This window comes from Micropterus salmoides, unplaced genomic scaffold (assembly GCF_014851395.1).
Source record: "Micropterus salmoides isolate LMB-PRFRI ecotype aquatic unplaced genomic scaffold, ASM1485139v1 Ms_hic_scaffold_22, whole genome shotgun sequence".
Taxonomy (NCBI): Eukaryota; Metazoa; Chordata; class Actinopteri; order Centrarchiformes; family Centrarchidae; genus Micropterus; species Micropterus salmoides.
In genome coordinates, this window is record NW_024041373.1 from 22,716,130 (window position 1) to 22,739,437 (window position 23,308).

General features: G+C 38.7%; 1 protein-coding gene across 3 annotated transcripts in view; it reads left to right on the forward strand.

Moving 5' to 3' along the window:
- Window positions 1-22,301, forward strand: part of anapc1 (anaphase promoting complex subunit 1) — a 58,259-nt gene extending 35,958 nt beyond the window's left edge. Inside the window, exons 39-53 of one of the 3 annotated variants that reach the window (XM_038736771.1) lie at window positions 300-378; window positions 495-569; window positions 1,554-1,606; window positions 1,724-1,871; window positions 2,045-2,238; window positions 7,073-7,159; window positions 7,968-8,085; window positions 12,418-12,495; window positions 12,737-12,804; window positions 12,982-13,120; window positions 14,456-14,542; window positions 17,226-17,321; window positions 18,696-18,885; window positions 20,415-20,546; window positions 21,565-22,301. In XM_038736771.1, the coding sequence (XP_038592699.1) occupies window positions 300-378; window positions 495-569; window positions 1,554-1,606; window positions 1,724-1,871; window positions 2,045-2,238; window positions 7,073-7,159; window positions 7,968-8,085; window positions 12,418-12,495; window positions 12,737-12,804; window positions 12,982-13,120; window positions 14,456-14,542; window positions 17,226-17,321; window positions 18,696-18,885; window positions 20,415-20,546; window positions 21,565-21,707 (1,687 nt within the window). In that variant the 3' untranslated portion in view covers window positions 21,708-22,301. Of the gene's footprint in view, window positions 1-299; window positions 379-494; window positions 570-1,553; window positions 1,607-1,723; window positions 1,872-2,041; window positions 2,239-7,072; window positions 7,160-7,967; window positions 8,086-12,417; window positions 12,496-12,736; window positions 12,805-12,981; window positions 13,121-14,455; window positions 14,543-17,225; window positions 17,322-18,695; window positions 18,886-20,414; window positions 20,547-21,564 lie in introns of all 3 variants that reach the window. The other 2 variants (XM_038736769.1, XM_038736770.1) reach the window with 2 other exon arrangements.
- Window positions 22,302-23,308: the final 1,007 nt, after the last annotated feature.

Here is a 23,308-nt window from a genome sequence, read left to right on the forward strand (position 1 = left end):
TTTCAAGATACGAATTTATGCAAATTATCACAAGAGAATGTTTATGCCACAAACTATAAATATGGCCAAAGTGTGCCGCTTCTTACTTTTCACCCATTTCTTGTTCATGTGAATGTCGAGCAGAACGTCCTAACCTCCCAATCTCATCCCTTACTGAGTCCCAGCTTATAGCTTTCAGCTATTGGTCAAGACGTTCCTGTCTTATTCCAGGTGCATCTGATGCCGTATGTCTATTGGTTGAGAGGGTGTTGAAACAGGGTATTAACACCTCCTTATATCTTCCTGGTTCTGTCCACTAGGTCGATTGCTGATTGGCTGAAACCTCCAGACACTTGGTTCCTGCTGGATTTCATCAAGCCAGAGTTTTTGCTGCTGAGGGTTAGTTACACACCGTGTGTGTGTGTGTGTGAGAATTTTTCCCACCTTTCCATAATCTGGTATACCTGTCTCCCTCCCACCTCTCACCTTCTCCATCTTGCTTTCTACCCTCTTAGACGCTAGCTCGGTGTATTATCATGTGGGATGAAATCCTCCCAAATACTGAGTGGGTCAAGAGTAACATACCCCAGGTGAGAAAATACACACCAAGAGCATCATTCAACTGACATATTTATATGCTGCAGACTTGGCAACAAGTCACCATGACATGTAAAGAATTCTCAGCTGTGAGGTTTGGTTCAAAAGGTACGCTGATGTTTGTGATTGTTGTAAGAATAATTACTACAGCTATATCCAGCTCATCAAAGCTTTTCCAATTTTCTATTATCCACACTCCTAGTAGCTCTTTCCTTTAGCACAACAAAGAAGAAATGTGTAGTAACTAGTAAGTATGAGCAGAAATAGCCAAGAAAAGAGCATCACGTATTTCATTAGCAGAAAATCCTCTGAATATTGTTTGACAGGTTATCTGAACAAAGTGCATTGCGGAAATACCTCAGTGGCGCCTTAACAACTGTCATAGAAGAGCAAGGCTGTGAACCACAGCTCCAGATAGTCAGCTGTAAAGCTTGTTGTGTTTCATTGCTCTGCTAACAGGAAAAGGCAGTGGTTAAAAATCAAAATGTCTATCTGCTGAAGTAACTAAATGGGTGAAGCCGCTGTGCTGGATATATTTTGCCACTTTGTAAACATGGTGTCCCAATTGTGTGATATTTAGTGCAGTGCAGTGGCAGTTAGTTAAAAATGTATCAACTTCTCTTTCTGTCAGGTTAATATGCCGAATGCTAATAAATGCCAGTAACCAGAGCTTGAGCACATTCAGAACACTATTCCAAAACAGAATATGTAATTGCAGAATTTATTCAACAATTTCTACAAAGCTCAAAGCTTCAATTTTCTACTTCAGCCCAGTCATTACTGTCACTGGAGAAATAATTTTATTCTACATGATTTGATGTTTCTGCATCAGTGTCTGGAGCTTTTTTTTCCTCTTTTATATACAGCATCCTGTACTTGAAATATCTTTCCACTAAACAACAATGGTTTTCAATACAGTAATTACTGTCCATAGAAAGTATCAATAAAATTGTTTTCTACATTTGTTTGGTTTTCAGATCATGAGGGGAGCTTTTAACCCTTCAGAAGACATTAACATGGAGACAATGGCGTGAGTTTTCAAACCAAAAACTGGCATTTAATTTTAAGTCCAGCTTCTGTAGTTGTGGTAGTGATGTTCTCCACAGTGTCCCACTGACTGCTCATGTCATGTTTTTGCTTCTCTCAGCCAAGCCCAAGACTACATTACCGCCGGGGCCTGTCTGGCATTAGGCTTACGCTTCGCCGGCTCTGCCAACTCCGATGCCTTCGACTGCCTCTACGAGTTTGCAAAGACCTTCATGAAGATTATGTCTTTCGCTGGTACAGCTGCTGTTGTAAGTGTTTGTATAAGTTTATATGTGAACTTGTACTTGGATCTGAATTACAAGATTGTCAAAGTCATGAATGGTGCTATGTTGCCTTGTTTACTTTCCATAATGATTTCTTATATTTCCCCTTTGCTGTCTCTTTCTCTGTCTGTCAACATGTGTGCTGATTCCTCCAGCAGATGGGTTACTACAACCTGCAGACCAGTCTGTCAATGATTCTGCTGGCAATGTCCATGGTGATGGCCGGCACCGGGAACCTGAAGGTCCTGCAGCTCTGTCGCTTCTTCCACAAACGAACTGGCGGCGAGATGAACTACGGCTTCCACATGGCTCATCACATGGCACTGGGTCTGCTCTTCCTGGGAGGTGGCAGGTGAGACAGCAAAAACACACACATACCGTGGCATTTGTACTAGGGCTGCAACATTAATGTAGTCGCAATGTTGTCAAGTGCGATTATATAACCGCAAAAAAGATGCGATTTAATAAACCAAAGTGTGTGTCACACTCTCTTCTCTGTGTGCGCTGCCTATTGCTCATTGTCCCCCAACTAGGCCTATGTGCAATCAGAAAAATTATTCATTAGCAGTGTGCCAGTAACTTTTAAGACAACAACCCATCGTAACCCCCTCCTTGCCCCCCTGCTAATCATTCACTCGCCACCGGAGCACCGAGAGAAATGCCGGTTCTCCGGTCGCTCTGTGAGAGAGACATCGTCAGCAGCTGAAAAGGCAAGACAGAAGAAATAAGGCAAAAGATAGGGAATGTTTGGGTTTCAGCTAGCTGACCTTTTAACATTAGCTGTATTGGTGCCTTTTGTTGTTCACCATGTTCAACTTTTAATAAAGCCGACGTGCTTGTTAGTCACTTTTCGTCAACTGACCAACCATAGCCTGGATGGGGCAGGGCATTAAAAAAAAGCAAACTTTCAATATGATTATTGACAAGTTAGTACGTAGCATTAATAAATTAGAGACCAATAACCACAATGATTGCTCCATAGAGCAACACGCTCCCCTTGTTCTGTTTTACATCTGTTTTACTAGTTATTGTTATAAATATTTTTATCATTTAACTTTGTTTAAGTTGAAAAAAACACATTTCAAAATTTCAATATTTTGTGCATTTTCCTTGATATTAAGCAAGTAGACTTATAGTACCAGTTCAGTTATAATCGAATCACAATCGCAAATCGCAATATTGTCCACAATAATCGCAATATGACTTTTTCTCCAGATCTGGAAACCCTAATTCGTACAAGTAATACTGTGAGGACCTTTTTCCACAGCAGCCATTTAAACGCGATATTCAGGGTCAAAACATTAAAGCGGTGCTGAGAAGATTAAAGTTGGTGTAAATAAACTGTTTGTTACAAAAATGTAAACAGGAAACTGACTGAACACAGGTTTTTTTCACAAATCCCACACGGAAAAAAAAAAACTGTTTGCTGAAAACATGTGTTGGTGGTTGTTGTTCTTGCCAACAAATCCAATGAAAAGAATGAAACCAACATGGGGTTAGTCTGTCTTACAATACTTTCTGACTTCCCTACACTGTCTGTGACACTCACCCATTGGTTCCTACTGAGGATATAAATCGTTACAAATGGGTCACATATACTTTAATTTTAAAAAAGGCTCAGTAATTTCCTACAACAGCTGGGTTGTGTAATTTTTAGTAAACTATACTACTAAATAGAGCAGTTGGACTATTTTCAACTCCAGATGAATAGAAATGTGGTGCTCAAGGGAGTGTTTATGGCAGCAGGGCAGTGTATGTGGGATTGACTCAAAAAAAACAACAGTGTACAGTACCAGTCAAAAGTTTGGACACACTTTTGACTGGTACTGTATGTTCACAGGCATAAAGGAACGTGTCACCCAGTTCAACAGTGTGGCTTACAGTCAGTACTTGTTAGGATCAATTCATTGTTGGTTTTGGTCTTTTCATGGGATTTGTTGACCATAAGTTAGATACCAACAAGGCCACTGTGAACATAGTGGCAGTAGAGGGGTTGTCAGTTGGGGAGGAGATTTGTGCACACATAAAATACTTGCAAGCACACATACATGCACAAGAAGAGATTAGAAGGTGATCATATTTTTAAAACCTCTACCATTTATAATTAGCCTCTGAGTGACCCTCCAACTTTCTCTCACATTCTGGTTTCATCTGAAGCAGTGTGTTATAGTGCTGCAACCATGAATCAATTGTCAACCATTAAATAAGTCACACTATTTTGATAATCGATTTATCGTTTTGAGTAATTTTTTTAAGAAAAAGTCAAAATTTTCTGATTGCAGCTTCCTAAATGTGAATATTTTCTGGTTTCTTTACTCCTCTGTTACAGTAACCAAAATATTTTGGGGGACAAAACAAGATATTTGAGGACGTCATCTTGGGCTTTGGGAAACACTGGTCAACTAATCAATTAATAGAGAAAATAATCGTTAGTTGCAACCTTAGTGTGTTGCAATAAAAAAACATGAAAACACAATTGGAATCAGTAGAAATTAAAATACAGTGACACACATACACTTTGTATTTTGACTCATGATTCTTTAATCAGTTTAATTAGATTTTACCCGTAGTCTGTCATATGGCACCGGAGTTGTACACACCCACCCACACATGCAAATACACACACACACCCACACACACTCACACCATATTTGTTTCTGGGAAGGACCAGGTATTGGTATGCCATGTACACACACATGGTGTGTGGTTTAGCCACACAAGTCTGTTTTAAGTGCCGCGTCTTGTGCATAATAAATTACATTTCTACAAACACACACGCACACAAACACAAACCAGGTTCCTCCAACCACTGACCTTGGCCTGTATTTTCAAGAGAAAAAACGGCTCCCACTCTGTCATTACATGTTGCAAATGTTTCTCCACCTACAGCCGTAATCAGGCGAACCTTTTGATTTTACTTGTATCGTGTTTTATTTTAGATTTGCCAGCTGAAAGGCCACGCAGCTGCCAGTTTGAATGCCAGTCACCGTAGTGTGTATTATCATGTGTGTGTTACCGCAGGTCTGCAGAGGTTAAAGTTAATGCTGGTTCCATGTCATTGTTGTATTTCCTTCATTCTCGTCCTTGGCTAGCCTGCGATTCAAGTCTGTCACCCATTTGCATTGAAAATTTCTATTCATATTTTCTTTCAATGTTGATCGTTATCGCTACATCATTGTCATTCAGTTTTTCTCATTCATTTTCTCACCTATTTTTTTGCTCATTACTCCTAATCTCTGTCGTGTTGCTTTTTCAGTGGTTTTTTCCCTCTTTTTCTCACCCTTCCCTCTCTTTCTGTTTGCTCAGTTAGTTTCTCTTCCCATTTATTGCGTTTTTTTAGCAGGAAACTGAAGTGAAAGTCATGTTTTTCTACCTAAAGTCACACATATAGCATTCAGACTAATGATAGCTACAGCATACTGTAGGTCTCTATCAGCTTATACCAAAGGCTGACGTGGGCTTTGCATGTGCTTCCCATGTTTGCTCGAGTTTCCTGCAATTGCCCTTGACCAAAACACTGGCCTCAGAACCGGCATTTGTCCCTGGACGCTGCCCACTGCTCCTAAAATAGTTATCTTTGGTCAAATGTAGAAGACAAACTTTCCCACAGGGATTAATTAAGGGTAGCAGCAAACAATAGTTAAACAACTAGAAGTTTTCTTTTTTGCTGTACGTACTGGAAGTTCATACATCAGAAGTTGAAAATGTCGAGCCCAGCATAAAAGAAAAATGACTCAGAAGAACTGGTTTCTGGCCTCCAATCCTCCTTTTAACGGCTCTGTCGTCCTGTTGTTGTAGCAGTTGCGGACCTAACCCCCAAAGCAGGAAGTTACTGTTTCTAATGTTGCTGTTAGTCACTGAAAAGTTACAGATTTTATTTAATAGTCAAGAAAAATCTGTGTTATGCGGGTTATTGGTTGAAAAGATGAGACTGTTGATGCCTCACAGTTTGACCAAGGTGCTTTATTGCAGCAGTAAGACTGATTTAACCATATTTGGTGAAGAGAGTACAGTAGAGCTAGAGAAATGTATATATTTTTTTATTATCCCTTTTAATCATCCTCTTGTCGGTCTACAATTAACGATCATTTTCTCAATTCATTACTAGGAGATCTAGATAATTTGTTTATAACTGTCCGTTACACTTGCCAACTTCAAAGTGCTTGTTTTATCACCAATAGTCCAAACCTCAAAAATATTCAGTGTATTATCACAGAAGTCGATGAAAAGCAACAAATTCTCAAAATTGAGACGCTTGAACCAGGTAAGGTTTGACATTTTTGCTTTAAAATTTTTACAGCTAATTTTCACTGCATTTGCTTTAAATCCAAGAATTTAAGAGTGAACTTGAAATTGATTTCAGAATTTTAGTCAGGTGTTCTGTCCCCATCCTGAAACAATTTTGAAACAACTGGTGAATGCGATTCTCAAAATAATTGTCTATTAGAAACCAATACATCGCTTATTCGTTAGTCATTGCTCTAAAATATGCCTGTTTATCATCACATTACCAGACTGTGAGAGTCTGTTTTAGGTTGGTTGAATTATAATCGTGTGGGATAAGTATGTAAATGTTCAATGTGGTAAAGGAATTTAAACATGCTATGCTAAACATAGCCATTTAATTGAAGAGCAACATCCTTTACCTCAGTTGACCCTTAATAAGTACTCTGACAAGTAACCTTCCATGTACAAGCAGCCTTTATGTCTGACCTGACTTTATGGTAATGACTCCATTAGTCAAAGTACACACTTACTGCCAACTATTATGTTTAAGAGGCTCTGTTGTGGCCTGTGATGACGTTAACCAGATTACAACACACACCTGCTTTCACTAACAGAGAGGGTTTTTTAAAAAGTGTTTCATTTAGAGCAGTGCTTCTATTAAAACTTGTGCAGTATTGACAGTGCTTTGTTGTAAGTACAGAGTGATAAAGACATTCCTGCATTTATTGTGATCATGAACACAATAAATGTCATTTATTATTTTATTATATTTATAGGTTTACTTTACATACCTATCACTGTGTGTATGTATGAGCGCCTGTTACAACAAGCAGGCCATTTCAGTGCACACGTTTCTGTTGCTTGTGATAAGTGGTAAGAGTTAAAATGTGTGTGTGTGTGAGAGAGAGAGGAATGTATTTTCAGTATTTGTGATGTTGTTTGATGTTGTCTTATGTTAGGTACACCTTGAGCACCTCCAATTCAGCCATTGCTGCTCTGCTGTGTGCCCTGTACCCTCACTTCCCTGCTCACAGTACTGACAACCGGTGAGACCGGCACACACACACACACACGCTTTATAAGATAAATCTTTTCTATGTTTGGTGAGTGGGTGATGTTTGTCGCATGCAATGATCCATAGACTCCCAGAAGGTGGAGATATGTATGAGGATGAGAACATTGTGGACCTTCATGCTGGATCTTGCAATTTAGAGCAATGCCTCAAATTATTTGTAATCACAACTTGATTGCATCTTATAAATGCACACATGGAACATAGCAGTGTTAGTTTGTATCGGGAATCATATGACTTTTCTGTCCAATTTAAAAAACAATCTTAGATTAAAATCAGCATTTTGTGCTGATGTTAAATAAGAATTTTAAATAAACAATTCATATAAAATGTTTTTTTTCTCCCCAAAATGTAATTCCTGTCAGAATAGATAAGCCTCTAAAACAACATATACACCATCATGGGACATTAAAACAACCTCCAGTGAAACTAGATTAATGAAAATCCTTAAAGTGGATTGCTGGTTCAAGATTATATGCAGGTTAACATAAGTTATGGATTGTATTGTGCTCCTGTGTAATTAACAAAAACATAATTTGAAGTGAAAACGATAAATAAAACAAATAATATAAGTAATATAAATGATTTATGAACTCATCAGGTTTTCCAAGCAATTTATCTGTAGGTTTGTTAAATGAGGAGCTTCCTTAATACAAGAAAATAACAACATGACTGCTTGACTATCTTAATTTTATTCAAAGACAGTATACCGGATCGGACCGGCCCTTTCATATTCTACTGTAATCAGAAACTGTGTGTTGATGGTGCTCTTATTGCTGCAGCTACCACCTGCAGGCCCTGCGGCATCTGGCCGTGCTGGCTGCAGAGCCACGCCTGCTGGTCCCTGTGGACGTGGACTCCCTGAAGCCCTGCTACGCCCTCTTGGAGGTCACCTACAAGGTAAGTTCATTAAGGTTGCTTGGGCTGACACAGGTAGCCACAAACCTGTGAATAAAGGAGAAGCTCCCCCATGAGCCTTCCCTTGAACAAGGGGCTTGTTGAATTTTTCTTTTGTCTTTAAAATGGTGTCATAAAGTGTGTTTGCAGGAAAAAGGCAGATGATTAATAGATTAGTGGTTCTTCCTACCAACTTTGTATTATTGCTTCACCATGGCAGAACATGGTGGTCAGACAACATCCAAAATCACAAGCTAATGAACTCTAAGTACAATTTCTCTCTCCCATAGCGTGCACTTCCTTTCTCTCTCTTGTTTGTTTTCTGTCACATGTACTAATTTGTTCATTCCTGTACTTCCTCTTTAAAAGCTACTTTACATGCAAACGCACACATGCTAAAACAAACTGTCAAACACTATGTGATGGTTTTATTTAATTGTGAGGCGCAAGAAAAACGCACCCGTCCACCAAACTAGCATGTTCTGCTTCCTCGAACTTGAGGTGTATTTTGTGCAACTTGCTCACACCATTTAACCAAGGTAGCAGCAGCTGTCCACTTGCAGCCAGAAAAATGAAGAATTAGTTCAAGAATAAGCAACTTCCTACCACTGCAGAAAATGATTTTGTCGTGGCTCAGCAACTGACATCCATGGATATGTTTGGCCTCATCTCGAACTCAAGCGTCTGCATATTAATTCCATACCTGATATTTTAGGCCTCATTACGTTCTGGGGACTAACATATTGTGAGAGCGCAGGCCATATTGATTTAGTTTTTTACACATGTATGTACATAGATTAGAAGAAAGCAGCCTAAGCAGAAATTTATCTAAAAACCAACCAACCAAGTTTCTTCAGACATAGAGAGATGGCCAGCAGCAGCATACAGAGTGCAGGTGTTTCCAAGCTTGGAGGTTAAAAACAGGATTTATTCCTGTATAAGAAATTTGATTTAAATTTCATCTTGGAAATAAAGTTTGTAATGTGGGATTTGAATGACAAGTTATGATCAATAATAATACCTAAATACTTATGTGCATACTATTTCAATTTCAACTTCCCAGGCAGTTGAGATTGTAGGAAGATTAAAGAACATCAAAGGCAGATTGCAGGGTTTGTACTACTGAAAGGGCTGAGCAGTACATAATGGTATCATCTGTGTAAAAGCCAAATGCAGCTTTAGACACATTTTTCAAAAGACTCCAAAATGAGGAAGCTCTTTGTCAATCTGCGTCTGTCAAATCATTTGTTTTAGGTTCTGGAAGACATAATTAACCCTTCTTAGTGTAAAAAGCTGGGTTTACTTAAAGATGGTTTTCTTTATTAAAAGCAAGATAGTTAGAAGCAATCGGGTTTTGACAGGTAGTGAGGATCATTTAGAATGCATTTTGTCAATGATAGTGAAATATTGCTTCTTAAAGGTTCAGTGTGTAAGATTTAGTGGCATCTAGTTGTGAGGGTTGTGAATTGCAACCATCTGTCCAATCTACCACTGCCCCCTAACCTTTCAAAGAGCATAGTACAACTACGGTGGCTGACACAGCACAAAAGGTGTCTCTTCTGAGACAGCAGAGAGTAGCCAGTCAAGAAATGAGGGTTCTTTTGGTATATTTATTAAGAAATTATATTTACTATTATATTTACTTAATTATTCAGTAAAACCATATGCTATTGTGGCTTAGCCACTGACAGATAACATGGAAAATGTAAGCCAAGAGTCAAAACTCCCCACCAACAATAATATCTGACCCGCTGCTAGATTATGGTGCTTTGATAGTGGCAAAAAATATAAATAAATAAATAAATACTTTGATAGCAGTGTGGAAATAGATCTGACATGACCATAGACTGTATATAAAAAGGTCATGACAGAAATAGTTATTCACTGCTTGTTTACTGTAATGCAGTATTTGGAGTTGAACTGAGCTTTTACTTCTGAATAACATTAAGAGTCTTTAGCCTGCTTGACACACCTCTGAAAGAGCCGTCAGAAAACGTGATTCCCCTAAATGTCCTCTGCCTGGAGATACTGGGGAATTGCAAAAGTGTCCGTAGGTTGATCGATCTTTACACCACTGAAAACATAGTTATGGATCTTATGTTGCATTTCTGTCGATAGATCCTACACACTCAACATTTAAGGTAGTGAGTAGGCTGGTACTTCTTAAAACTGATGAACATCTTAAAGGTTCATGCAATTGGGACGTGGGAAACTTTCCAAGTGTTAATAGCTTTTTTAATTTCTTTATCAGACACTTCATACCAAATTTTATCCTTCTGAGCTTCTTCCCATTGTCTACACAACCTTCAGTTTTAAAAGTAAACCATGCCCAATGTAACTTCACTCTGACTTGTATTTTTCCACATATAAAACCTTTTTTCGATGTCCACTATTAATTTTTCTACTTTCTAGTACCACCCCTTGTAATAATTTAACTCATTGATCTTGTAGGTTAGCAAACTGCCTTCCTTCAATTCTCCAAAGGCTATAAAAGATGATTTTACCAACATAATTGCACATCAGCTGTATGTCTTGAAGCACTGGTGCTGCCCACAGGGGCTCAGACTTTGGGTGTTGCGTGACCTTGCATAAGACTACAGTGTGTCCATTCATATTGGCCACAGTTATAGTCATTTTCATCATGTGGGCTCATGTGAAGCAGGAAGCAGACACACTCTGGCAGCTGATCCAGATGCCCACTTCCATTTTTAGAGACGTTTAAAAAAACAACAACCATCCATTATAATGTTTAACCAAGAAATAGGATGCTTATATGCAAATAATAGTAGATGTTTTTCTAGTGTTCCATATTTCCTCTACTATTATTTTCTTACAGTCTATCTGGAGTGCCTCAGCTTTTTTAAACATGTACAGTCGACAGCCATTGTTACAATACTGTAGTTGTTTCTTTAGAGATGCAGTAAATAGCTCCTGAATTACAGGAGCGGTAATTTCTAAATCTCCCTCTGTGAGGTTTTGTTGCTTCTCTCTATAGATGTGGCTAGTTGAGAAGTCTTACTTTGTTCTCTAGTTTTTCTACAGCCCTGTGGTCCTGCTTTGTTGTTGTTTAGTATTTTAGTTTAGATTTCAGCCTTACTGATTTAGCAAGGAGTCAGTGTAGGCAACTGTAGCTGTGTGCTAAAATAGGCTGTGTGACCTATTTAGAAAAGTGTGCACATCCAGTGGTAAAGTAGGTGGAAGAGTTTTATAGATGCAAAGTCCCTTTTGAAGGGAAGTTTACAAATACAAATTCGAGATCACCAGGACAATTCGTGGAGGAAATTGAATAAGCCGCAGCCCAGTTTCCTGGAAAAGCGAAGGCACAAAAGATTGTAGTGCTACAGATATTTCAGTATTTCCACATATGAAGGATGATGGAAGATTAAATCTAAAGGTTGTTGTCCACAGTATGGTTGGGCCGATAGACGATGCCATCGTCCATTGGCGATGGCTAACAGACATCACAACGTTGAGCCGGCATCGTGATTGTAAAACCCCCGCCCACGCCAGCAAAAAATAATCTCAGATTTTCACATTATACCACCCTTTGAAATCAGGTTTTTATGACCATGAACGGATTATCATTTTTTTTTAAGTATGCTTTGCATCTGCCTCAGAATTCTCTTCTCCCCACACTGACACACTCACACACACCTACACCTCAGGTAAACACCCCGGCTTGCCCCGCCTCTATCTGTCTCTCTCGCCCCCGTCTGCTCCATTTTCTCCATCAGCAGTATGTTTTATAAAGTCGCCTAAAAGACTGAAAACTCGTCTTTTTCCCATATATTTCCACCCGCGATCCGTTATCATGGCAACAGGTGAGCCGCACGAACTGAAAGCAACAGCTGCACCCTGTGTGTTCACTGCTTTTTACCGAGGGAAGTCTGTGCGAGAACACATGCACATAAGATGTCAGCTGCCCCCTCGTGCACCCGATGACATCGTCCATCCCGATGTTTCGTTGCAAATTTTGTACCTAGTCCACAGTGAGAATATCATTTGACAGCATTCTTCACTTCAATTTAATTCACAGACAGCTCAGCTTGAGGCTATGAACATCATCAATCATTACGTCACTCCTTGTGAGAGAAAAATACAAACATTCGTACACATTTTTAATGCTATAAGAGTGTATTAATATTTGAGAATGCCTACCTCTATATAACATATGTAAGTACAGAAAGCTGTTTTATTGCTTAATGAGCACTACCCAGAGCATTGCTCATATAGCAATGTAGATATTCAGTAGAGTATCAGCACACTTCGAGTGTGTGAAACTGTGCATACATGTTCTTGTTTATATTGTAATGATGTAATTTCTTGTTGTTTCAGGAGACCAAGTGGTATGATGAGACGACCGTAGAATTGATGGCTCCCACTATGCTTCCAGAGCTGCACCTTCTCAAACGGGTAAAGCCTATGAGCAACACTTGACAGCCTCTGGACTTCATAGCCAATATTAGATTGCTCAGAGTTCAGCTCCCACTCTGCTGAGGATTATCTAAGCTAAGCTTAGATAAGTCATGTGGGTGTAGAGTATTGGTAAATGCACAAAATATGAATGCCACCCACGTATTTGTAGTAAAGTCAAGCACTCCCTGATATCTTCATGCTTTTTATTGTCTAATTTGTGTTTGTTTATTTATTGTAGATTAAGGTAAAGGGGCCACGATACTGGGAACTGTCAGTAGACCTCAGCAAAGAAACACAGCATCTAAAGTAAGTACAGAGTGAAATATTGGAAAACTTTACAGTGTTTTTCAAGGCAGTCACTCCAATGAAATCGTTAACTACACAGTGTGTGAAAATGATTAGGCACCACCTTTTGACCTCTTGTCTCATGTATTGATTTGGTCAACTGATTTAAAGGACAATCTTTCTACACATTTCCCGCAGGTCCATCCTGTCCAGAGATGGGGTGTTGTATGTAAAACTACGGGCCGGCCAGCTTCCTTACAAAGACGACCCTCAAGGCTGGAGGAGCCTGCTGGCCTCTACTGTCAACCACCGCAACTCTGGAGTCAGAGCCTTCAAGGTAAGACATGAGGGATCTCAGTCACTAGACCAAATATATACAGACCGTGTAGAAATTTGTGTCTGCTTTTTCTACAATGTAGTTCTGGCTGTATGATGATTGAACACCCAAAACGTGACATTTACTTTGGTTGCTGTGGAGCAGCTTTCCTTCTTAGCAGCTGGAAATGACTTCTTAATAAATAGACCCAAAATTGTAGTGTACTCTCACTGGCCACTTTCTTGGGTACACCTTGCTACTACCGGGTTGGGCTCCCTTTTGCCTTCAGAACTGCCTCGTGGCATTCGTCAACCAAGGTGTTGGAAACATTCCTTATTGACATGATAGCATCACCAGAGATGGTATTCTGCATACCTTGGTTGTAATGGTTATTTGAGTTTCTGTTGCCTTTTGTCATCTCAAACCAGTCTGCCCATTCTCCTCTGACATCAACGAGGCATTTTCGTCCACGCAACTGCCGCTCACTGTATATATTCTCTTTTTTGGACCATTCTCTGTAGAAATGGTTGTGCATGAAAATCCCATAGATCAGCAGTTTCTGAAATATTCAGACCAGCCCGTCTGGCACCAACAACCATGCCTTGTTCAAAATAACTTAAATCCCGTTTCTGATGCTTGGTTTGAATTTCAGCAAGTTGTCCACATTCACATGCCTAAATGCATTGAGTTGCTACCATGTGAATGGTTTATTCGCTACTTGTGTTAAAAAGCAATTGAACAGGTGTCACTAATAAAGTGGCCGGTGAGTTTATATCACTCATTAAATACTTAATTTGGATTTTGCCTTTGAAACCTTTCCTTTAATAACTCTGTTTGAAACAGACCAACTGTTAAGAAATAAGTGTGCACCGATAATAGGTTATAAATAGAAGTGGAAATAAATTGACCTCCTTCCCAGTGGCTGGTCATGTCCAGTCTTGGCAGATTGTCACTACATGTTCAGCAGGCAGCTGTGTGGTTGACAGACAATTATTGGTTCCCTGATGGCCTCAGTGTACGCTGTCAATACACCTGCAGGTCCAGAGGGAAAAAAGCACACATTGTTTATTCCACTCGTCCTCACTTTCCTTCCTCTCCTTCATCATTTCCTTCTGAAGCATTCATCTTTTCTTCCCTTTTTCCTTCTCTTGATCGCACCTCCTTGCACCCTTTTCTTTAATTCATCCCTCCAACTTGGGATTCATTAAAATAATTATTTGTTCCTTTTCCGTTTTTGTTATTATTTCTTCCTTTTCCATGACCTACTTTTGTGTCCTTCCTTGTTTCTCTATACTTCCATTTTGTATTGGTTCAGGTAAATAATTGTACAATTTCCTCTTGTGTTTCTTTCTGTAGCCTGAAGCCATCTCTACGTTCACCTCTGAGCCCGCCTTGGTCTCCTTTGCCGAGTACTTCTGTAAAACCTCTGAAGGAATGAAACAAGTGAGTTTAACACACAAGTGGATGTAGGTGCACTATGAGGTCAGTTTTGCTTCTTAATTGCATCCCCTTGCAGTCATTTTACTGTCGTGACTGAACAAAAGTAATGCTTGTCAGTTTCATCCATCCCTAAGTTATTGTGTAAAACATCCTGAGTTCTTAGTAATTGCTAGGTAATTCCTAAGTAATGATTTACAAAATCAGGTGCACCATTATACTGTAACTTACGGAATGCCTTATGTGGTGTGTAAATCCTACGTGTAGCACCATCCGATCGAAGGCAATCACCAACATCAAAAAAGAAGTCACTGTAGCAAAACAAGCTGTAACATAAGTTGCGAGTAGAACAATTTTAGAGGGACAGTTTATGAATTTATTAAAGGATAGCCTCTTGAGATGCATCATCTCATTTTCAAAAGGGTCCTATAAACACAAATACAGAATACAAAAGACAAATCATAAGCAAAAACATTACATAACATACATCACAGATACACATACAAAACTCATTCATACATACAATTAATGCATTAAAATTGTCAATTGTTTGTGAAAGTAGCTATTGCTTTTGTTTTACTTTTACATCTAACCATGAAGAAATTGTTAGTAATAGAATGAGTAGGAAATATGCGATTGGTTCCTCTTGTTCTGAGATTTCTAGAACAGCTTGGATTGTTTAGAAGTTTATTATAGACAGAAAAAGACTGGGAAGTTTGGTAAAGTTTCTAAGCAAGTCTGCGAGTATCAGGGAATTTTATTATGTAGATTTCGCATATTTTTATAGCCTGATTCACATGTCAGTTGTATTATATGAGTGGCTTCAGTCCTAAATTGTGGAAACATAATTGTTCTCTCCTTGTAAAATAACATTAACAATCCAGGAGGGAGTCAAGTCTTTAGCTCCTGGAGGTGCTCTTGATTAATGGAAAGTCATGAAAAGTTCACATTTTATCAGGGCCACAATGGAAACTGAGCGCTAATTTACACTTTTCTTATTAGTTTTGAGTTAGTGATTGGTTGATCTGGCTATCACTGTCGGAAACTCTCATATTAAATAAAATTAAAGAAAATATTCAACCATCTAATAGTCAGGAAAAATGCATGTTTCAATTTAAGTAAATGTCTGGGCTGTGCTCTTAATAAATTATATCAGCTTTCTTGAATAACATTAGATTATCAATATGCATGCAATCACACTGAATGTTTCCATGATAAATACAACCAATGTATACTATGATTAAGACTTTACATTATTGAGTGCAAAATGATTCTCCAAACACCCACATTGTCTTTCAGTAGAGATGAATTAAAAGTAAAAACAAATGAAGTATTTACCAGTTATTCTGTCTGTGTTTTTATACGTTTATGTAATAGATTGTTTGTTTGATTGTGTGAAACGTGTCTGGATTGGCTAGAAAGTTCCCAAGGTTCAGCAATCTCTGGGGTCTTGATAAAAATCTTGTGAGAAAGGCATTCAACTTACAAACTATGACTCAAAATGCCAAAAACAGATTCTCTGAAGTGCCACTTGGTTTTCTCTATAAACTTAAAGGGGCACTCCTCTGATTTTACACATAAATGACATTCCACCAAGTCGTGTTATGTCTATTGTGGCTCTGGAGGAAGCCTTTTAAAGTCTATAAAGTATTATTTTTTAACTCAGCTTGGGCATGAGACTTGAATTTGAAAGCTGTGGGCTTTTAGGAGGCAGGAAGGGATCTAATGAAAGATGTTTTTGAATTGCATTATGGAAAATGTAATATCAAGCTTTAATTTTGACATCAGACTTTAATTAAAGTAATGCTCATTTCAGACCAGCGAAAATAGGTATGAGAAAAACACAGTACAGAAGTGGCAGATTTTCTCATCTTTATATGCTAGACCACTTTCTATGTATAGCCCATGCCATACACAGGGGAATTTAAAGAGTTAAAATACATTGTATAGATTTTCATGGCCAATGCTCAATCTGCTTATTAATCACTGGACTCCTATTTTCTTAGCAGATAACTTCATGACAGCTTCGGGTTAATTAGTTGGATTTTACAGAGGTCACTGGTTTCAGCTTGAAAAATTGTCATTTTGTAGCATAACGTGTAATTTAATTTAATGACATGGCAATTTTCATTTCATTTGCAAGACCTCCCAAGTCATTTCAAAAGTCAATTAATTTTGTTTCCAGGAACCCTGTAAAAAAAAAAAAAAAAAAAACAAACAAAAACACCTACAAAATTAAGTGGACTTGCTGGTGTATATGGCGTGTTTACGCTTAAATGCCAAAAACGACATGAAATAAAAAATGTAATTGAGATGCTTGAATGCAAATGTATCATATCAAAGTCTGTGTCTGGCTAAGACTACATGCTCAGATGGAGAAGTGCAAAATGTTTACAAATTTAACTACAGTATCATCAATACCAGAACGCTAAATATAGAGACATGAATTTGAAAGAAGAAAATTAATTCTAATCAAGAACTTTAAACTGTAACACACCAAAACAAGCATCAGAATATAATATTTACTAAATCATTCAAATAACTAAAAAATGTAGCTGCTAAATGAGCTTAGGCATTTGAGCTTTGTCATCGACCCACCTAGATATTGTCAGAGTGTCTTTTTAGTAAGAATTTATGTAATGTATGCTCACTCATCGGCTCACTCACTCAGTCTGTATTGTGTTTACAGAGAGAGGATACTCTAGTGTTGTTCTCGGCCATGCTGTATGAATGTGTGACGCAGGAATGTCCAGAGATGCTTCCCACGTATATAGCTATTGAGCAGGTAACGAACACAACCATACACGCATACACTGAGTTTTGTGCTGATGCTGTTGAACTTTTTAATTGGTCCTCCTTATTAACTTGTCACTGTTTCAGCATTTGTAGAGTAATTACATTACCGACAGCTACCTCTAAGTTGGGAAATCAATTTAAAAATGTAAATACTTTGGAAATGATTTGGAAAAATGTAGACTATGTCCAATTTGTGGATTACAAGATATAATTTTACCCTTGTGAACATCAGTTCAGCAAAGTATATTGAAATGTAAAGCAGTAGAATCTGATGGAAATGATTGTTGTAGTGTTTCAGTATTACTTGTTGCTACACAAGATATACTCTATGAACATATTGTATCTCTACCTTCTCTTATACTTCACTAAGACCAAAATACAGGTATTACATGACTAAAGCTGGAATTATGCCTCTGTGGAGATGCATTTGTGAACCTACACTGAGAAGAGTGTTGCATTGGCTGGCAGAGGAACAACATGACACACCTCCCATATCTCAACAATGCAGACCTGTGCATCAAGCAAACTGATTGTTGGGACATTTTCTCTTTCAAAGTTTGGGTGTAGTTACATTTCATCATAGTACTGGAAGTGATCTTCCAGCAGAGCACAGGAAAAGAAATTTCTCTTCACGGCACTTAATATTGTTGCCCATCTTGTCATTGTCCCTTCAATTTTATGTTTATAGATCCAAATTCTTTCACATTTGTTTCACGGATATAGTGGTTTGTCTATTGCTGGGGTAAAATTGATTTCTGCTTTCTGATTTCTTCAGTGATTTCTTTACATTAGGGTTTTTGAAATATGATTCTGCTTCGTAGCGGACACATATGTTATACCCTTAATCCCTCATATAAAAGTAAAGTATAAAAGACATATCCATGTACATTTTCTTACGTGCAGCCCTGAGAAACATAATGCCAGTTTAATATTCTCACCAACACCCTGAACAACATAAACCACAGAAATTAAGGTAGGGCTAACGATGATTTTACTACTCGAAGCTTATATAAGCTTCTATTCAACGATTCATCAATGCGTCGTTTAAGAAGTACTTTTGCTTGGCGGTGGCGGATTAAACAAAGCCTCGATGCAAAGAATTTGTGTTATACTCATAATTAATAATACTACATTAATGACCTAAAAAAAAGGAGGTCCGGTGGCAAAAAATCACTAACTTTCTAACCATTTATTCCTTTGTCAATTCCCAATCTGAAAATCTAATATAATGGAAACCTGTTTTTAAAGTTTGGAATTATGTGACATAAACATTAACAGATGAAAACTGTCACTGGTAAAAGATAAAAATCTGCTCTGCCAGTGGTAAATTATGTTAACCCATGTTGTCGCCGGTGTCTCTCAGGCAGTGTCTGCTCTGCGTCGGGGTGACCTGCTGCAGACCTTCCCCCTGTGGCAGATGCGACTGGTGGTGGAGTTGTGGGACAGCAGGTTGCTGCGCGGTCCTAATAACCGTCACGACGCCCTGCTCCCCTCTGAGTTTCTACCTGTAATGAAGAACATGGTGGATGTAGCACTGGACAGCTGGCTCAAAGGTGAGGAGAGGCGAGACGGGTGATGGGTAATGGATGCGTGCGGAGGCTCCATAGCTACACAGTAGGCTACGCTGTGATTAATGTGCGCTGTCTCAAAAATGTTACTACACATGAAGGCTTTCTGATGCCGGTAGAGATTGATCACAGTGAAGACAGCATGAAGAAGGCTGAATAAGAGACTCTGAAATCTCTATAACACGCAATGTAAATACAACGACCAAACGGTATAGATGCCATTCAGTGATGAAACGGCGTAGGAACCTCCAAGCATCACGTTATGTAGTTAATTTACTTGAAAACATGTTTAGCTCTGTTGAACAGCAGTGTCACTGGTTGCGCTTTTCACATGCTGGATGTGTTTCAGCTCGTTTTTCTCTGTACTGGGTGTAGCACAATCATTTCTCAGTTTAGAAATAAAACAATGTGTAGATACTCAAGCACACATTCCATCACTTACGTGCAGACACACACACAAACGTACAGTGGAGAGGGCGTGGGAAACAGGTGAAGTATTTGGAAGAGGCTGTGATCCTGTAAATGGTTCTAACATGCCTTCACTTTCATGTTTCATGAAGCCTATTGGCTCTGGCATATGTTTCAAAAGCAAACCAAACTAACTTGACCTCAAACATCAGGAATGTTGCTGTTCTCTGGAACTCACCCATGAATAAAATATGTCTTCATCTATGCTTTTTATTTTTTTATGATTCTTGTTTCTACTCATTTGCTCTCAGTGCCATTTGTCTTTCTCAGAACTCAGTGCTACAGTGAATTTGTACACTGAAATATACCTGATATACCTGAGGTCATGCAGATTTGATGATGGAATTCTTTGAAATTAATTAAATAGTTGTTTGTGTGAGGTAGGATGATACTGGACAGCGGCCTGAAGAAAGACCCTCTGGCAGAGTGAAATAATTTAATTACTTGTTTAATGAAATGTATGGGGTTGATTGTTAGGTTGTATGTATGATGCTTTGGCAATATTGTTGTTACACATTCATGCCAATAAAGGTAATTTAAATTGAATTGAAATTGAATTTCCCAACATCTCGAGAAGTCGTTGAGAAATACAAATATGTATTTTGTCTTTTAAAATATTTTTATTTTTGTTCATTTCCGTTTCATATTTAAACAAACATGGAGATTAAGGCATTATAATAAGTATGTAAGTGTTTTTCCCTCTGGAGAATTCAGGTCTGGACCACTAGTGCATTTTGTTCTTACAAAAACTGAATCTCAGTTTTTTTTCTTAAATCACACATATGTAACGTGTCACTAACTAAATCTGTCCGTATAACCGTTTCATTAATGAGGCCCATTGTTCCTCTGATCATCAAGGCTTGTGATTAAGAAACAACACAAACGTTTGATCAAATGTTTTTGTATCTTGCAGTCTTGTCAACACTATGCTAACTAAATTTGTCTTGTATGCAGATAATTTTATTTCAGTGACAGCTGTAGCTACACCTGTTCTACAAAAAAGAATTAAAAATACACATGCCTTGTGTGTGTGTTTTCTCGCCTAGACAACAGCTCAGTGTTAAGGTCCTACATGAGGGGCGAGGCCCTCCCTAAGGACGCCCAGTCCACCGTGTTGGCCTGCTTCCTGGTGTATCGCTCCATCCCCTGCCTCAGGAACACACACACACGGCTGGAGGGTAAGACATGGTCACACTGAACTGGACAGCTTCAGCTGTTTACAAGCAAGTAAACACACTGTTCATACACAGCAACAGGAATGTAACTTACCACAGTTTAAAAGTCTCACTCCTGTGCAGTACTGAAGTGCAATTTTGAGATACTTTATGTACGTTTTATGCTACTTTGCTGCCAGCCTAAGGCACACCTGTGCAATACCGATGCTGTCTGATCAGCATCTTGATATACCACACCTGTGAGGTGGATGGATTATCTTGGCAAAAGAGAAGTGGTCACTGAGAGAAATAGGCCTTTTGTGTACATAGAGAAAGTCTTAGATCTTTGAGTTCAGCTCATGATGAATGGGGCCAAAAATGTTGCGTTTATAATTTTGTTCAGTGTATATAAACACTTAACACATTATTGAAGATTACCCCAGATGTTCCCAACCTTTTTTGGCCTTTGACCCTTATAAAAAAAGCTGTGTCTAGTACGAGCTCCTTGTCACAGGTTTCAGATGTTTACTCTCTAAACTTCTCAGATTGCTTTTTTGAATAGTATATTCAATAGATTACAAAAAGCAAATATTAAAGAAAAGTTAGCTTTCTTATTTTCTACACCATTGTTAATCTTGTGACCTCCCAGATTTATCCTGTGGCCCTTTGGATGGGCTAAACCCCTAATTTGGGAATCACTACCTGCCTAACTGTATCTAAAGTTGTTAAAACTAAATCCACCTCAACCAGCTAGAACAGTAAAATGCTGCTTACGTCAGTATGAACAATCTAATAATGCTATAATAATAATAATAATAAAGAGGTTGCAGGGGACAGTTTACTGTGAAACCAGTTCAACCTCAAGTTCAGATGTTCTTCTTCTACACAGTGGACTTGTGTTCATCAAATTACATAAATGAGTCTCCTTTAGCGGAGCCCCATCCCACCATATCATTCAAACATAACAGCTGCACATTACTAAAAAATTGATTCCAGACCGTGTTGTTAAACACGTCTGAAGCTCTGTCCTCTCTCCTTGCAGGCTGCAGCTCACTCGGGGATTTGCTGGCACGTAGCAGCCAGCTGGGCATCCCTCTTAGAGACCTGTTGAGGCTGGCACCCGTCCTGCTGGGCTCTGCATCAGGACCACAGACACTGCAGGGCTTCCCTCTGCAAGCATTTTGATCCTGATGCTCAGTACTAGTCAACTGGCTAGTAACCTCTCAGAGATGCAGTTCATAGCCTACCTTCCCACTGCGGGCGCAGGTAGGACAGATAACTGATTTCTACCTGTAACACCTGCAGGTGTGTGCTGCAAGTGGGGAAAGATGTGACCATAAGCGGTCTTGTGCATGGCTGCCCTACCTTTTGAGAAGAACTCTTTGGAAAACACAGGATTTCTTTTTCCTTCTAAGCCATTAGAAAAGGGAATAACTAATATTAGAGTTTTGTAATATAATATTTTTATTTAGTTTTTTTTACAGTATTAATAAAATTAGGCTGCAGTAACGATGCAGTACATGTGCCATTTTTGTGGTACAACAAATCCAGAATGCGGACTTTTTTGATGGGTACCACTTGCTCAAAAGTCCAGCAGCAGACAACTTTTCTTCACCGCCAAATAAGGACAGAAAGGACTGGTCAGTACAATATCAAAGGATTTGGCTTATTTGTACCAATGCACAGGGGATCTCCTGAGTTCAGGCCACTGAACTCAGGAGTCCTGTGTGAGGACGGGAAGACAAAGTCAAGTCAATAAAAGAGAAAAGTAACCACACACTTCATGAATACTGTGGTTTATTCTGTGATATTTCACTGTGAGACAGCTCTTGGGTAAGACGTCAGCTGCCTTCCATTGTTTTCTTGTTTGTTTTTGTTTATTTTAGTATGTCCACAACTTGAAAGAAAAAGTATTTTTGCCCGTCCCCACCATGAAGAGATCTTCACTTGTTTTGACATCTTGCTGTGGTGCCAGCGTTGAATTGCTTTCATGGCTTGACAATAACGGCCCCGGGCCATCGGGGCCAGTAAAAAGTAACGTTGAGACAGTTGAACCAGCAATTGCAAAAACATTAGTGCAAAAAAAAAAAATGAATTAGAAACTCAACATCCTGCAGTTGTTTTGCAGCTCTTGACGCGCACCGTTGTCCAATCCAGATTTGTACTTACGTGACGAGTGGTTGTCAAATGTTATTTCTCTAATCTCAATCAAGCGGCAACCTCTGGGTCTGAAAGTGAAACCATGCAGACGGAACTTAACACTGCATTCTCTCTAACGGCCAGCAGGGGCGAGTCCGCTGGTTGCAAAAAAGAGGTCCGGGTTCATTGGAGATAATGGTAAAATGTTGCTACTTCGCAGCTGAATTATTACTACTTAACACTTTCATGATGAGTTTATGGTCTCAGTCGCTAGTTTCAAGTATTTTTCAACACAACATGATTTTCATTGAGTAAATTATGGTCCTATTTAGGAGGCAATAGACAATAATGACTGACAGGTGACTGACAGGTTGCTACCATGGCGACCTGTCAGTCAGGATAGAGGTGACTTCTATCGCTGCTCTGTGTACATTTTTTTAATTAAATGGCTGTCAGCAGGGGAGAGAGCACGTCATGTTTTAATCTGTTAGTATGTTTTGTTAACCTTTTTATTTTTTATAATTTTAACTGATTACATTTTATTTTTTTATTTTTTTATATCCAGAATGTATTTAATAACCGATTAAACATGTTAACAGTATAACATAACTTCTAAGTCTGGTTTTGTTGTAACACTGATAAATAAC